Source organism: Rhinolophus sinicus, linkage group LG10 (genome assembly GCF_036562045.2).
Source record: "Rhinolophus sinicus isolate RSC01 linkage group LG10, ASM3656204v1, whole genome shotgun sequence".
NCBI lineage: Eukaryota > Metazoa > Chordata > Mammalia > Chiroptera > Rhinolophidae > Rhinolophus > Rhinolophus sinicus.
This window is the reverse complement of record NC_133759.1, coordinates 47,612,990-47,629,053: the sequence shown is the minus strand read 5'-3', so window position 1 is coordinate 47,629,053 and position 16,064 is coordinate 47,612,990. Positions and strand designations below refer to the sequence as shown.

General features: G+C 54.6%; 1 protein-coding gene across 2 annotated transcripts; it reads right to left on the bottom strand.

Moving 5' to 3' along the window:
- Positions 1-2,257: 2,257 nt before the first annotated feature.
- Positions 2,258-15,732, bottom strand: ITIH3 (inter-alpha-trypsin inhibitor heavy chain 3). Of its 2 annotated transcripts, XM_019724293.2 has the most exons (22): positions 15,596-15,732; positions 14,963-14,983; positions 13,543-13,706; positions 13,348-13,452; positions 12,922-13,084; positions 12,231-12,344; positions 11,096-11,221; positions 10,692-10,808; positions 10,272-10,440; positions 9,568-9,693; positions 9,099-9,280; positions 7,688-7,873; positions 7,389-7,528; positions 6,595-6,749; positions 5,957-5,971; positions 5,198-5,221; positions 4,921-4,956; positions 4,653-4,766; positions 3,968-4,172; positions 3,130-3,302; positions 2,833-2,944; positions 2,258-2,504 (listed from the first exon to the last, which is right to left on the bottom strand). In XM_019724293.2, exons 1-22 carry the CDS (start codon positions 15,686-15,688, stop codon positions 2,375-2,377), a joined length of 2,670 nt encoding a protein of 889 aa, XP_019579852.2. In that variant the 5' UTR covers positions 15,689-15,732; the 3' UTR covers positions 2,258-2,374. The 2 variants fall into 2 exon arrangements, with proteins under 2 accessions (XP_019579852.2, XP_019579853.2); XM_019724294.2 differs by lacking the exon at positions 14,963-14,983 and having other exon boundaries at positions 15,596-15,703.
- Between the last annotated feature and the right edge of the window lie 332 nt (positions 15,733-16,064).

Sequence of the window (16,064 nt, the reverse complement as noted above, 5' to 3'; positions counted from 1 at the left end):
TACTCCACCTACTGTGTTTCCCTGAAAATAAGAACTAGCCGGACCATCAGCTGTAATGTGTCTTTTGGAGCAAAAATTAATATAAGACCTGGTATTACATTATATTACATTATAGTATATTATATTATATATCATATCATATCATATCGTATCACAAGACCTGGTCTTATATTAAAATAAGACCATTTTTTTGCTCCAAAAAACGCATTAGAACTGATGGTCCAACTGGGTGTTATTTTGGGGGAAACATGGTTCTTCTTAAAAAAAAAATGACACAAGTCTTTGGCTTACAAATAAAAAGCATAAAGAATAAAACCAAAAACCATGAGAATGAGAATAAGAGGGAAAAAGTCAAGCAGGAGGAGAGTTAAATCAATGACAGCAAGGTAGGGGAAGCTGCAGCAGCACAAAGCTTGGCTCTGAACTTCCTGGCAGCCAGGGTAAAGCAGAAAATGAGCTCATTTGCTTGCTAACAGGAAGCAAATCAGATCATCAGTGATTCTTTCCCCAGCTTTTGGACTCTACAGGGCGTTTACTGAGTGAGTCTTTCTGAAAGGGTCAGAGGAGAAGCTAGTGGGAGGGGGCTCCAGCTGCAGGCTTGCCAAACATATGGGCACACTCTTTCCTGCGCTGCTGCCTCCATCAAGCCTGGCTGGCTGAGGCTGAGTTGCTGTGAGACAAGGGAGCAGCCTTGGGGGCTCTGTCATACTTGTTGTGGGGCTACCTCGAGTACCGAGATGAGAGAGGGGTGCCTCCCCCGTCCTGGACACCACTACCTGGGCTGGGCTATGGAATTTGTACAACAGCACAGGGGTCACGGGGGACTTTCTGGCCCAGGCAGCAGGACGGGTGTCCTCTGTGAACAATTGGAAGTAGGGCCATGTGCTTCACTTCCCAGCCCTGGCCCGTGAGGGGTGGGTACATTGGGCATCGTGACAGACACAGTGCCTTTGTGACAGCTGCCACCCAGAGAATGACCAGGTGCCACAAGGAGTCGTCTTGCCCAACCTGGGGAATATCGGGTAAGGCTTCCTGGAAGTGGCATGATTGGGGTCAGCCCAGTGGACCAGGAGGACAGGTCACCAGGCCGAGAGCCAGGGTTTTGTGCACTGAGTTCAGAGCACGTCCTCGTGACCCACGGCCAGATCCCACCCCTACTGGCGTTCGTGACCCTTCCCAATCGGACTCCAACCTTCTCTAGCCTTGTTGTGTCTCTTGCCGTGACATCGAGCAGAGCTGCCCACTGTTTCCTTCAATGGGGTACCCTCTCCCCGGCATGCACTCAGCCCCTCAGGCAGAGAGAGCAGCAGAGGCAAAGGATTCTGGGACAGGAGGGGTTACGTTTGCAGAACTGGAAGTAGTCAGTGTGTCTGGAATCCAGAAAGAGGGAAAGGGCCTTGTGTGTGGGGTTGATGAAGTTGAGAAGCCATGGGAAGGATTTTTGTCTTTGTCCCAAGAGCAAAGGGTGGGAGATGTCATTTATAGGGTTTTATGCAGGGAGGGATGAACAATTCTGTTCTGGAAGCTCCCCCTGGAAGTGGGAGACCCACAAAGGGCCAGTTGCGATTGTCCAGGTGGGAGAGGCTCTCAGAGCTCCGTCTCCAGGAACCTGTCGGACCCACCCCGAGGACTTAGGGTGGAGCAGGTGGTCACCATGGGGTGTGATTGGAGGATCCCCGGGATCTCCAGCCCAGCTGAAGGTAAACTTGAGACACCCATGAAAACAGGACGTAGTTTAAGCTGTGTGCCCCATATCCTGGCCCAGAATGTTAGGTTTATCTGCTGAATGGATGAATGGTTGGTGGATGGATGGGTGGATAGTGGGCGGGTGGGTGGATGACCGGATGATTGGAGGGATGGAGGGATGAGTGACATCCACAATTAGCTGCAGGCTGTGTCTGCCCTGGAGCACCCTCTGCTTCTGAGTCATAGAGGGATCTTCAGGCCTGAAGGTCCTGGTAGGAGCTCTTGAGCCAGGACCACTGACTCTTCTCATGACCCTCTTGGACTCTGAAATACACTCAGCCCTTCCCAACTTCTCAGAGCCTCTTTGCTCCAGAGTCAATTCTTGATTTTTTTCCTTCCCTCATTATCATACATTTGACTCCCCAAAGTGCCACCCCAAACAACCCTGTCTTTCAGTTGCATTTCAGGAAGTTGCCTCCCTTGCATCCAGTCCCTCCTTTGAGCTACCTGGGGTCCCAGCTAGTGTGCCCTGGAGCAGGGGCTCAGAGAGGCATGCAGAGGCTGGCGGCGGTCTGGCTTCCACCTTGGCCTTTATTATCGCAGCCCTCCCTTAGGTCCCGCTCTGTGCCCCCGTTCCAGGTGTCAGGTGAGCTGAACCAGCCATCTCAGCAGGAGCTGGTATGTCTACTCAGAACAGGTCAGGGACGATGTAGTCACTGTGGACACCGTCAATCAGCCCTTGGCCATTATTGTGGACGAACCAGCAGGCCACTTTTGTGCCGATGCTGACATCCTTCCTGTAGTCTTTCTGGGAGCCCCTGGAGAAAGGAGAGAGATGCTGTGATAGACAGGATAGGCAAGATGGCTGCTGTGCTCATGGACCCAAGGTTGAAAGAGGGTGTGAAGTTGCCAATTCTAGGAGTCCAGAACTCTTTGGTCAAGAATGAAATTGCATAATTACTCCTTCTAGAGAGCCAAGTTTGGCCTTTACCTGATTAGGAAGGGTCTAGAGGGGGCCAAAATAACAGAGGGAAATGAGGGTCCCCACAAAAGACAAGAGCCTGCTGGGCCGATGTGCATGGGAGAGAGTTCTTTCCTCCTGGCTTGTTACTGGGCAGGATGGGGCCATCAGAGGAGTCCCCTCACCTGGTGACTGTCAGCCGATGGTTCTTCACCACCATTGTGGCTTGTGGCTTTGTGGGGTCGGATCCTGGGTGGATGTCAGACACTTGAAAGTCAAAGGGGTGGAAGAATTGTCCTGGGAATAAAAATATTCACTGTCAGACCCTGCCATCACCCTAGATGACAGAGCCACTGGCCTTCCAGGGTTAAGGCAAAGGCTGAATGGGGTACTGTGTGCTGGGTCCGCGGTGACTAGGACGGCCTTTCACATGGATTTCCCCTTCTGCCATGAAAACAGCCTAAAGCTTGAACATTCCGTACCCAGCAGCCCATGTGTCTGTGCTGACATCCGGTGACTGTCCACCACATAGAAGCCCAGGAAGTCCTGGTGGACGGGGTGTTTCTTCCACACCTGGTGCAGGACAACCACAAAAGTAATCCCGTCTCCAAAGGTGACCACCATGTTCTTCCTCCTGTTGATCATCACGGACAGCCTAGGAGAGAAGAAGGCAGCAAGGAGCCCAGTGGCACCTGAATCAAGGGCAGCTTGGCAGGGCCTTGCTTGTGCATGGCACCTGAGAGCACACAGACTCCAGAGACGGTCTCAGGAGTGACGGAGAAAAGACACCTCGTGCGTGCTGACTATGCCCTCCCTGAGTGGATCCTTGCTCCTCTGTAAGCAGGAAAGGGGGCTGTCCTGGGAATCTGGAGGCCTGGGATCGAGCCCCAGCTCAGCCACTGGCTTCCTGTGTGAATTTCCTCTCTGAGCCTCAGTGTGAGTAAAACTTATGCCCTGCCTACCAGGCTCTGAGCCATCTAAAGACATAGGAGAAGCTGAGTACTTTGAGAAGATACAAATAGGATTATTTTTATGATCAGATTGCCAGGTCCCACTAATGCTTTCGTCCACGCAGTCTTTCCTTCAAGGGCAGCCCTATGAACTGTCCAGCTACCAATTCTGCTTCTGACAGGGGCACCAGAGGTTAGGTGGGGTCCACCATGGTCACCTTCCCTGGGAAGGCAGGGGCTGAACGCCAAGGCCACCAGTTTCTCCTGTGAACTGTATGGATCTTCTGTCCTGAGATTTTTCCAAATTGCTCAGCCCTCCTTAGATCCCCAGACTGTAGCACTCCTCAGAGATCCAGTAGAAGGTCCTTACCCATCCTGCGTGACCTTGACTGTGTCCAGCCAGCTGAAAGTGCTCTTTGCAGCCCCATTCCACAGAGTAATCTTCTCCGGCGTTACCTCAATCCGGAAGTCCATCTGAGTGTTGGCAATGCCCAGTTTGCCAAAGTAAGTCTTTCTGGTCTCGGAGTTAGGGCTTCCTGTCTTGTCACCGATGATCTGCCCATTGACTGTGAAGCCTGCCAGAGGCACGGAGCAGTGAGAGACCAGCTAGACCTTCTGCATCCAGTTGGCCTGTAAGGATGTGCCTGCCCCCTTAGCCAGACGTGCTGAGAAGTAGCAGACTGGGGCCCCCAGTAGAGACCAGAAATTCAGAGCTAACCCTACTTGTTCCTAGACACCCTGGTGGCTAAGGGCCCACATTGTAGGTCTTCCCCTTACCTGGGCCAGGGAGTGTTGTAAATACTATAGTAGAGAAAAACTATTCCCCAGATATAGGCTGTGATCTGCCCTCAGGGCCAGGCCACCCTTAACTCTAACCATTGCACCAACACACTGGCCCTTGGGGGACGTGGTGAGCCCATGGTTCCAGACAGCCCCCTCTAGGATGTAATCTGCATATGAAGATGGGTGTGTTATGGTCAGGCTGAGTGAGGGCCTGGTCCGTGGGCCTTCCCTGGGGGCTCCAGGCCTTCGCAGGAAGAGCTCATGGCCCCCACCTGTAACAGGGTCCTGAATGAGGCGCAGCACTGTGCCTGGTTCCTCGTCAATGTTGAAGCAGATGGCGTCATCTTTCTCCGCGACTTGGATGATGAAGTGGGGGTCTCCGTCCACTGAGGGCACATCAGAGAAGGGGCTGGCTCCCAGAACCTCTCGTTGTTCCAGGAGCCTCCCCTCGCCTCCTGGCCCCTGGGGGATAGGCTCCTCCTAGAGAGGTAGGAGGCCCTGGGCCCTGAGCCTCGCCCTGGGAGCAGCCGGGGAACTCACCATAGTAGTAGGGGTTTGCAGGAGCCTGGTAGCTGTCTGTGGACGCAAAGGGAGAGAGGGCTGAGCTAAACAGCTAAACAAGCAGGCCTGTTTAGAGTTTGGTTCTTGTTCCTCCCCTTCCTGCTCCTTAATGTTCTCAACGTACGCCCCCTATCTCCTCAGGATCCAACCATCCGCCTGTCCCAGAGAGCCGATTCAGAAGAGACTCCAGTGGGGAACCGCACAGGGCCGTGATCTGGCCAGTGGGCCGGGGGCAGCGGCAGTAGCATATACTCACTCAGGTAAGCCATGGAGGGGATCACTGAAAAAAGAAGCCAAAGGGCAGTCATGAGAGGGGTCTAGGGTTCCCTCTGCCCCAACCCCATGCCTTCTGCCTGTCTTGGGGCTACTGGTTCCCAGTGAAACCCCAACCCTGACAGAGGGTAGGAAAGTGACCCTTGGGTTTAGGCTGTAGAGATGGGGGCATGCCCAGGGAACTTCTTTCTAGGGCTGGTGGTATTAAGTTGGTGCAAAAGTAATTGTGGTTATTGCAGTTATTTTTAACTTTTTGAACTGCAATTACTTTTGCACCAGCCTAATAGTATAGAGTGCTGTGAATTCCTGCTCAGGCACTGGAAACAGGCTGCCTGGGCCGAAATCCTGGCTTGGCCACCTGCTGACTGAGCCCTGAAGCAAATACATAACCTCTGTGGCTGTCTTCTCACAGTAAAATGGGAACTTAAGAGCACTCCCTCGAGGGTAAGTGTCTGATATGGGAAACTGCTCATTTTGCAAGTCACAGAATATTCTCATATTGGTTTTCCCTCCTTGGGCAGGGGAAGCCACCCCCATCCAAGCAACAAGGACCATGAGGCTCAGAGAGGGGCACGGCTTGGCCCAGGGTTGCTCATGAGTTGACAGCAGAGCCGAAACCTGAGCCCAGGTGTCCTGCGGGGCCCTTCCTAGTCTGGGCATCCCCAGTGCAATTGTCAAGGTGACCCTGTTTCTCTCTTGACGCCTTCCTGGGACACCCTCCCAGCTGCTGACTGAAGCTCACCTGTTTCCGCAGGCCCTGTGAGGGAGGAAGAGGGAAAATGTGTTAGAAGCCACAGACTGCTGGTGGCAGGACTGATGTGACCAGCTTGCTGCCTGTCCAGCCAGCCCTAGGCTAATGGCCTCCTAGCAGCCAGCTATACTCCCACTGGATACCCCTGGAACCAGGAGCTCCTGGAGGCCAGAGGCCTGGTCTGGACCAGCTCTTTGCCTCCCATGCCTCCCAATGCCAACCCCCAAACCCCACCCCAAGCCCAGTTGCAGGGATACTCAGGGTCCCAGCCTCCAGCTCTCAGGTCTTTTTCCTGTCAAAGTCCCTAGGAGAATGCTCCAGGCCTAACTTAAAGGCTGGAAGTGCTTACTCTTTCCATGTTGCAGTCTATGTTCCTTTGTTGGAAATGACCCTGGGCAGAGGGCCCCTATATTCATATCCCTTTAGAGACTCAGAGGATCCTATGCACCCCACACCCCACTGTATATGCAGGCAGCTTTACTCCCTCCATAATGCCCTCCCCAGTGCCTGGCCAATTTCCCTGGACTTGCTTCTCTTTCATAGGTTTGAGTATCCCCAGCGTGGCCCACCCCTCTTCTGGGTGCCCGAGGCCCAGGTGTTGGAGGAAGGCCTCCACTCTCTGTGCCCACCTTCCCCAGGTTTGTCAGCAATGGCCATCTGGTTCTTATTGTCCTCAGGCTTGGTCACCACCATGGAGGTCAGAGGAGTAACAAAGTGGTACTTGAGGGACAAGTCTAGGGCCTGGGCTGTGAGGTTCTCCTTCTCGTCACCCTGGGCGTTCTTGCTGTGAGGAGCGGCAGGGCAGGAGGTCAGCCTGGAGAACAGCTCCCTGCCTACTTTGCTGCTCTGACTCCCAGCACCAGGCCCAGAGCCCCAGAGGCAGTTCAGGTCCCCTTTCCCCAGGCGGGAGCCCATTAGCACTCAGAAAAAACTGGTTCACCGGCTCCCTGGGACAGATGGATTGGATGTGCTTCCTCTCTGAGGGAGCCTCAGTTTCTCTATGTATAAAATATAAGGGGCTTCAAATGGCTACTACAACAATCACTCATGACGAGTACCCAGCACATGCCAGACCCTGCAGCAGGGGCTAATTCCATCTAAAAGAAGGCTGATGTGGTCCTCTCAAATGGGCCCAGCCTCTGCCCTGTGGGGCTGAGGTATGACCAGCCTTCAGTTGTGTTCAGCCTCATCATCACTGCCCCCAAATGTCAGACTGGGCTCCGCCCCTGGAAAAACATTCGGAAGGGCTTGGTGGAAAACTGGGCAGGGCAGCTGGGGGTGTGCGTGGGTGCACTTCCCGGGGTGTGGCCTAGACTTGCTCCTCTTGGGCAACCCCCAGAGCAGAGCCAGCACAGGGAGGTTTTGGGGCAGTGCCAGGAGCCTGGGATGGGACCCAGCTGTGTGAGGGGTGGGCCAGGGTCACCGTTTCTCCAGCAGCTGCTCAATGGTGAGATAGGCCCAGAGCCGCTCGATGTAGTTCCCAAAAATGTAGTCCTGCTCCTTCAGGGCCTTTTCCATCTCCTTCATGTCCACCTCCTCTGTGAAGGTCAGGTCGTTGACGGCCTGGGCAGGGGTAGGAGAATATGCGAGGCTTGAGGGCTGCAGGCCTGGAGCCCGTGGGCCCGGTTCAGGGCTGCACTGCTGGACCATCCGCCAGGTGGCCAGAGCCCCGTCGGTGCCTACCCCACACGCCCGCATACATCCAGACGCTGGCCCGCTTACCCCATGACCCTTCACATCTGCCTTAAAGTTGTTCATGTCCTCATCCACCAGACGCCCGGCCACCACGATCTCAGAGCCATCATAGAAGTGCTTGTAAGCGTTCTGGGTGAGGTCCAAGATGGCATTCTCGGGGTATTCCACCTCCACACCTGTCAGCAGCGGGTTGGCCACCTCCTCATAGAAGCCCTGGAGTCCAAATGAGTGCCCTGGTCATCTCAGGCCACCAGGGCAGGTGGGCATGGAGAGGACAGAGTGGGTGCGCTCCCACTGACACTTCCAAAGGTTGATGAGTCCCGCAGGCTGGGCCAGGCCTGGGTCCTGGTCTCCACTGCTACACGTCCCTGCCTGTCTGTGCCCTTCAGTATGTGGGAGCCCTCCCTGTCCCCCTAGGCAGAGACTCGGAAGAATAAAAGAGGTAAGGACAGAATCTTGGCACATAGAGAGTTCTCAAGCAATGTTTGTTTGAATGAAAGGAAGAAGGAGAGAAGGGAAGTCTGACTAGAAAAGGAGATATGGGGGGGAACAGCCGGGAATGAAGGCACAGGAGGTCCACGGCAGAGGTGGAAACACATTAGAACACACACCTGTGATGGGAAGAGTGGGGTTGCCTGATTTAGCAAATGAAAAGACAGGACATGTCGCTAAATTAGAATGTCAGGTAAACAAGAAGTTCATTTTTATTATAAGTACGTCTGTTATGGGATGAATTGTGTACCCTAAAATACTTAGGTGAAATTCCTTACCCTCAGTACCTCAAGGTATGACCAAATTTGGGGGTAGGGTCTTTACAGAGGTCACCAAATTAAAGTGAGGTCATTGGGGTGGGCCCCAATCCAATATGACTGGTGTCCTTATGAAAAGGGGAAATTTGGACCCAGAGACAGACACACAGGGAAGATGATGTGAGGAAACGGGGAGAAGACGGCCATCTACAAGCAAAGGAGAGAGGCCTGAAAGAGGCTTCCTTCACAACCCTCAGAAGGAACCACGCCAGTCAGCACCTTGATCTTGGACTTCGAGCCTCCAGAACTGGGGGACAGTCAATGTCTGTTGTTTAAGCCACTCAGTTCGTAGCACTTTGTTATGGCAGCCCTAGCAAACTAATTCAGTGTCCTATGCAATATTTAGGTCATTCTTATAGTAAAAAATTACTAGTTTTTTTAATCAGAAATTCCTATTTAACCGATGTCCTTTATTTGATCTGGCAATCCTATGAAGGAAGCAGGTGTGTTCTGTGTAGTCTGAGGACAAAATCAGAACCGTTAGTGATGGGAAAGAACTAACCAGATGTAGATTTCAACCTTAGAGGAAAATAAATTCTTTCTAATAAGTGAAATTGTCACACGATGGAACAGCTTCCTGAGGAAGGAGTGAGCTCGTCATCCCTGGAGGCATGCAAGACAAGGCATACCTGCAACTGCAAGTTGGCATCAGAATCCTCATAAATGCGCCGGGCAAACCCATGATTCTCCAGGGCCATGCTTTCCAGGAAGTTATAATTCAGGTTGTTCCCAAAGCCCAGGTTATATAAGGGGAACTTGCCCCCAATGGCGTTCCGTACATTCTCCTGGATTTTGGGGGGGCTGCTTTCACCTGCAGGAGAAAGCGGTGGTCACACTCTAGCCACAGCCCTGACACCTGTCTGGAGCAGCTCTGTCTGAAGAGATTTGACTCCTGCACGAGCAGAGCTCATGGCCACGAGCCCTTGTGGTGGCAGAGGGTGGGGAGCCCTGGCAGGGGGAGGCAGGGCCCTGCCCCTGGGGCTCACAGGCTGTGGGGTCCCTGGGGAGAGCTGCCCAAGGTCTTGCAGCAAACAGGCTACAGAGCCCGGAGCGGCAGCCGGGCACTCCGGCGCTGCGTCAGCACGGGCGCCGCCTCACCAACGTTGGCATCCCCGTCGGTCAGCATGATGACGATGGAGGTGCTCCTCTCCGGGACTCTGTGCTCCTCCCGGGCTTTGTTCAGCATGCTGATGCCTCTCAGCAGCCCGTCGTTGATGTTGGTCACTGGCACACAGACAGACAGCACCGTGGGAGGGGGCCGGCAGGGGCCGGGATGAAGGAGGTTGGGACAGCAGGCCCTGCTCATGTGCCCCGGGACGCAGTGGGACTTGCTCAATACTGACTAGTGAGTGAAGAATGAACGATTCAGTCTTTCAAAAGGGGATACAAAGACTGAACTCTCAGGGTTGCCGGAAGGATAGGAGCACATGGTGACTGTAAAAGCAATTTGGAAAACAGTCAGATGCACACCCAGCACCTCACTGGGAGGAGAACGGCAGTAAAGACATCATTTGTGATTTTTCATAAGAAACAGCCAGCGATATGGGTTCTCTGTTGCCTGATCTTGGTGGGATTTGTGGGGCACTAGGATCATGGCTTGGAAACAGAAACTGGGTTTTCCTAAACCACAGAGAAAACACCCTGATATCAAGCCTAAGGACCCCCATACCCCAACTCCCGCCTCTACCCCAGGCAGGGTCTGCAGGGCCTGGGCCAGCAGTCTGTGCCCCAAGGAAGAGGGAAACAGGCTGCACAGGCACAGAGGGAACAGTGGGAGCCCCTGCTCTCCCCTCTGTTCTTACTTCCTTGAACTTGAATATTCCTCACAAACACTCTGGCCTCCTGGATGTTCTCAGGTGTCGCTTGAACTAAATTCTCTTTCCAAGTGGTCACATCTCCACTGAACAGGATGAAATTCAGGAAGTCATCCTCTTTCACATCATCCAAGATTTTGAGGAGGGCATCCTTTGTCTGGGAAAGAGAAAGACAAACAGTCAAGAAGCTGGGAGAGGGAGCAGCAGACAGCCCTGTGTCTTCCCAGCCCTGTGGGTGGTGGGGCCTATGCTGTCTGCAAAAAAAGGTGGCAGATGCTTTGTGCCATTTTTAAAATCCTTTCCCCACCCTCCTCTTTCCCTGGAAGTATCAGCTCTGTCCACTTAAAAAAAAAAAATCTCTCTCCCCCTCGCATCCGTCACCCCGACTTGCACAGAGGAGGAGAGTACCTGCTCCATTTTCCGACCCTGCATGGAGCCGCTGACGTCAATCACGAAGACTATGTTCTTAGGCACCACGGGAAGGCCTTGAGGTGCAAAGAAGTGCACAAAGTAGCCATTGACGACCTGGAAAGGGGCAAGAGAGACTGGAGGCCCGTATCCTTTTAGCAACCTCACGTTGGTTACTCTTACAAATAGAAGCAGACTTCGCAGCCCAAGAAGATGTCTGTTTCCACCCTCCAGGGGAGGCCACACAGGCTCTGGGCTGCCTGCCATGCCCATGCTCTGCAGGAAACTTGGCCTTGGGCTGAGGCTCTAGGGTGACAACACTGGGCAATTGTAGCCCCTCCCACACCAGCCCTTACTCCACCTTGATTGGGAATCACAGCCTGATGGAGCCAGTTGGGAGGTACCTGCACGTTGGCTGGAGACTCTCTGTTCACGTCGTAGGTGATGGTGAACTCTCCGTTGATGAGGGAGTCTGAACAGGTAGGGCATGAACGCTGTTGATCCAAGCTGGGCTTGAAAGACACATGGCCCTGAGGGAGGGAGATTAAGGGACTTGCTTAGCTTGGCCAGGGCCTGCCTGTTGCAGACCTCAGGCCAGGGGATGTCGTGGTGAGCCAGGAGCTGCCCTCATAGGGAGGAGCCCGGAGGTGGGCACCTGGGCAGTCCTGCCACCATCTGGCTTACACGGGCCTTTCTGAATACCTCTCTCCCCGGGGAGATCAGGGTGCCCTGAAGGGCAAGGGCATTGTCTGATTCAGCCTTTCTCTGTCCCTGTTCAGTGGGCCCCACAAGTCCTGTAGCTCAGCCTACTTGGCACTTAGCACTGAGAAGTCAGGGAGGGGAGTTTTGCACTATGAAAGGGAACTTCATGTTGGGTGGTAGTGCATGTGTTGGTGCCAAGAGGAGGGGTTGGGGAAGGAAGCAGAGCAGGGAAGTGGGAGAGGGTCCAGGGCAGGGGCGTGGCCCTGCAGAAGCCAGCAGCCCTCTGAGTGTGCTCCTCGGACCGGACCACACTGGAAGCCCTGATTAACTGAGGTTTGCTGTCCATGTAAACATTTATGCATCCACTGCCCACAACCAGCAAGACCGTGGAATAGCTGGGGGCTTTGGGGATTAGAGCCAACCACCAGCACCAAGAAGGAAGTTCCCTTTCATCTTCTGCTCCTCAGTGTAGAGTCAGTAGATCTAAATGGTCCCTCTGGCCTCAATCTCCTTATCTGTAAAGCAGGGACAGTAAGTAACCTGCCCTGCTTAGGTAGAATGAGACCCGGCTTTTTAAATGGTTCCCCTGTCCCTCCCGTACAGTTGACACCCCAGTTTCTCTGGTGGGTCATCACCAGCAAGCAGCCCTCTGCCTTCAGCATCCTCACTCCTGACCCAGGTGGCCAGGGAGGCAGTGATGGTTGCAGATTTATCCCCCTGCCCCTCATACACATACACACACACACTTGCATCAGCCAAGCCCTGGGGCTCAGTGTGGTCCTGCTAGGGTCTGTGTTCCTGCCCCTGCCCCCCAGGCCTGAGAGGCATCTACACCACCTTTTTCCCCGAGAAAGACTTGGTGAGGGCACTGCCCAGGACGTCATTGGTGATGAACGAGGCCTTAGCGTCCAGTGTACTGATGCCCTGGGGCTCAAAGATGTCTGCCTCGATCTGAAATGTCCAAAGGTAAGGAGGTGTCACTCAGTGGTGCAGAGGCCAGCATCCAGGACAGGCCGAGGGAAGGAGATGGGTCAGTGCAGGGACCAGAGTTTGCCAAACTCCCCTCCCGGGTCCAGAGCCAGCAGCCATGGTCCAGCGACAGCTCTGTGATGGCCACACCTGGTGTCTCTCACCAAGAAAATGACCAAAAGGGCTGTCAGTGGTACTCTGACCCCACATCTCTCCCATAAATGGTGTCCAAATTCCACCACCAAAGAGTTTCCTTTGGCTTTCAGCTCTGACGTGGGTAAAATACCCACATAACCAGTTATAAGCTCTCCAGAGACGCTTTGTCATGTTGTCCCAAGGGCCCAGCACCTAAGGATGGCAGTGAGTCCAGCCCAGCCCCCTTCCCTTGGCCCAGGTGCTGTGGCCAGAACCACTGTAACTCTCCCAAGCTTCCTCAGCCGAGTGGTGGGGCCTGGACTTCTGCGTTCTGGCCCCTGCTCTGGGCTCTGCCCCAGTGACCTTCCCCCAGCTCACACCCTCGTCCACAGTTTCAGCGGGAGCTGCAGGGGCGCTTCATTACCTCAAAGTGCTCCACCAGTTGCTTGGGCTGGACCTTGAGGTACATCTCATACTGGCCCTTGTGTCTCTTCAGCAGCTCCTCATAGGTGAGCTCAAAGGTGACCCTGCTGCCCGCAGCTACGTTGACCGAGACTGTGAATTTCTCCAGCTTCCTCCCGGAAGCCCTGAATGGGGGTGCAAGACAATGTCTGCCCCCACAGACGGCACAGCCCCTCAAGTCCCAGGCCTTGGATTCGAGTCCCAGCCCCTTGGGGAAGACACTGTCCCACTCTAAGCCTCAGTTGAAAATGGGAGAATATAGTGAGAATTACAGGCACATTTTGCAATAATCATAGTAATAACAACAATAATAACCATTGCTGCTATAATTGTTTTCGCATCCTTTGAAGCCCAGATGTTCTCCCCAAAGCCTGGGGTCCATACTCACTTGACCAAGCCAGCGGTCTTGCCCTGGGACACAGCCTTTTCATATTGCTTCTTGGCGACTTCCTTCTCCTTGACATTCCCAGGGTAGGTAACACCGTCGATGGTCCTGCAGGGAAAGGAAGTTGGGCGGGGCTCAAGCTGGGCCAGACTCCGCCCCCCAACCCAGCCCAGAGCCAGCAGCCATGAGGACACCCACAAGGTGAAGTTGGTGATGAAGGCTGTCTTGGGAAGCTCTACATCAAAGGAAACCTCCTTGGCGGTGTTTGCCCGGTTGATGGCCTTCGTGGTGACGACATTGTGAGCAAAGCGGGAGGTCACCTTGCAGCTGATCTTGGTGCTATGGATCTCAATGTCATCAGCCTGTGGAAGCAGAAGTGGGAGTGGAGATAACAGTGCTGACCTGCCAGCTGTGCCACTGGGAAGCCAGGTCTGCCACCTGGCCATTCCCCTCCCAAGGTCCCTTTCCAGATTCCAAAGCCCCTGCCTGGTAAGTGACCCCTCCACTGTCCCAGTCACCCGTGTTGGAAGCCTGGGTGGAGTCCTCCATCCCCATATCCAGGCGCCCACCACGGTTCTGATGGTGGGCACCTGGGCAGTCCTTCTGCCTTCGGGCATGTGCCGACCTTTCTGAGCACCTCTCTCCCCTAGGAGATCAGGGGTTTCTTGGGGGGTAGGGGCTTTGTCTGATGCAGGCCTTTGTTTCTCCCTGTTCACTGGGCCCACAAGTTCCTGAGCTCAGCCTACCTCGTTGCTCAGCAGCAAGAAGTCATTTAGGGAGCGGAGTTTTAAACCATGAAAAGGAACTTCATGTTATGCCAAGAGGAGCGGGAGGCGGGAGGGAGCAGAGGAAGGGGGGGAGGGGACCCTGCTCTGCCTCCTTAACCCTGTAATCTTTCCATGCAGCTGTAGCCAGTGACATTTTGTAAAACCCCAAATCTGACCCTGCCTCCCTCCCACTAAAGCCTTCCCATACTCCCCATCACCCTCAGGGTAGTGTTCCCATGGCTCTGAGAGCCTCCAGGCAGGCTCTACCTCCTCCACTCCACCTGCTCCAGCCAAGCCAGGACCCACCAGGGTCAGCGGCCTGTCCTGCTCACCTTTCACACCTCCACTTAGAATGATCACATTCACGCACTCTACCCAGTTGTGTCGTTTGGTAATTTCCCGATTCTGTCTCCCAAATAGGTACTCATTTCCTGTGTCGAAGGGGTGTGTGGGGCGGGCCTTCATGCCCTCGATACCCTCTTTCCCATGGGGTGGGGGTGGACCAAGGGAGGCTCTAGGGAGATGTCTGGCTTAAATATGGATATATAAAGATGCTTCATGAGGGTGTGATGGGACCATTCACGTGTGTCCCCAGCCCAGCTTGGTACTGGCAAGTGCCTGGTGTTTGTGGAAGGAAGGCCTGGTGGAATGGCTGTCGTCCTGAGTGGCATCTGGTGAGGTTCCGAGGGGCATGGTTCTAGGGCACTTTTTCCCGGGCATCTTGAGTCGCATGGGAGTCTGCCAGGGCAGGGGACCGTGAGCTGTTTGCCAGCTGTGAGGGACCTGCGGTTGTGCAACCGTCTCCATCCTGCTCTACCCCACCCTGCCCCATCCCTGGTGAAAGTCCTCACCCCTTCCGGGAGGCTCCGTTTCTGCAAAAACAAAGACAAACATAGAGGTCAGGCTGAGGCAAAGGCCACTTAGTCGGGGCCAGAGTGAGGCCAGGGTGACCCCCACACCTTGAGGGGCCTTTGGACATAGGACCCACCCGGAGCCACATGCCAGAGTAGGAAGGGGAAACTAAGGTCTGGAGGGCAGGTCTCCAGACTACCCAGGGGAGCAACTCTGGGTACCCTCCCTGCCCCACATACCCCGACTCACTCTGCCTTACCCTGCACTCCAGGCCCCTGAGGCCTCCTCTCAGAACACCTCGCCACCACTGCACCCCACAGGGCTCAGCTCAGCCCTTCTTAGAGGCTTCTGCCCTTTACTCAGACGTGGACCTTCATAGGTTTTCAGTGAGGTGAGCATTTCCTGATATATCACCCATTTCACAGGTGGGGAAGCAGAGGTGCAGGGAGATTTAAGAGCCTTGCTCAGGGTTAGATGGCAGCTTTGGAGCCCAGTTCTCCTAACACCCAGCCCTGTCCCCTGCAGCTCACTACTGCCCAACCCTCTCCCTCCCCCTCACCCTGTAGAGGACCGCCCAGGCTGGTACCTCTGCTGGTGTGACGACCCGGATGGTGAATAGGGGACAGATTTACCTCAAGCAGCCGGGAGGGACTTCTTGGAAAGCCAGGGACCACCAAGCCGGAGAGCAGGGCCAAGATGATGCAGGGCCATTGAACAGACGCCATCACTGAGCACGCAGGCCTGACTTGCTGTCTTTATATGAGCCAGCTGACCAGTTGGGTCAGTGACCTGCAGTGCAGGGTGGGAGGATCAGGGGCGGAGGCTGTCTGGGAAGCTGGGGCGTGGGTGGAATAACGGGACTTGGATCTGCCTGGACCAAGGGGGCCCAGTGGGTATTGTCAACAGTGTTGGGACTTTACTCCCAGTGGCTGGGGGACATGGAGAGAGCAGAAACTGTGCTGGCAAAGGAGCCCTGGGACTCCCTGGGTGGGGGCGATAGTGACAGGATGTGGAGTCACATTTAAAGCAAATGGCATCGTTCAGCATCATTGCCTCTTCCCCACACCACTGACATGGCCTCTGGATCGCAGCCACCCCCTT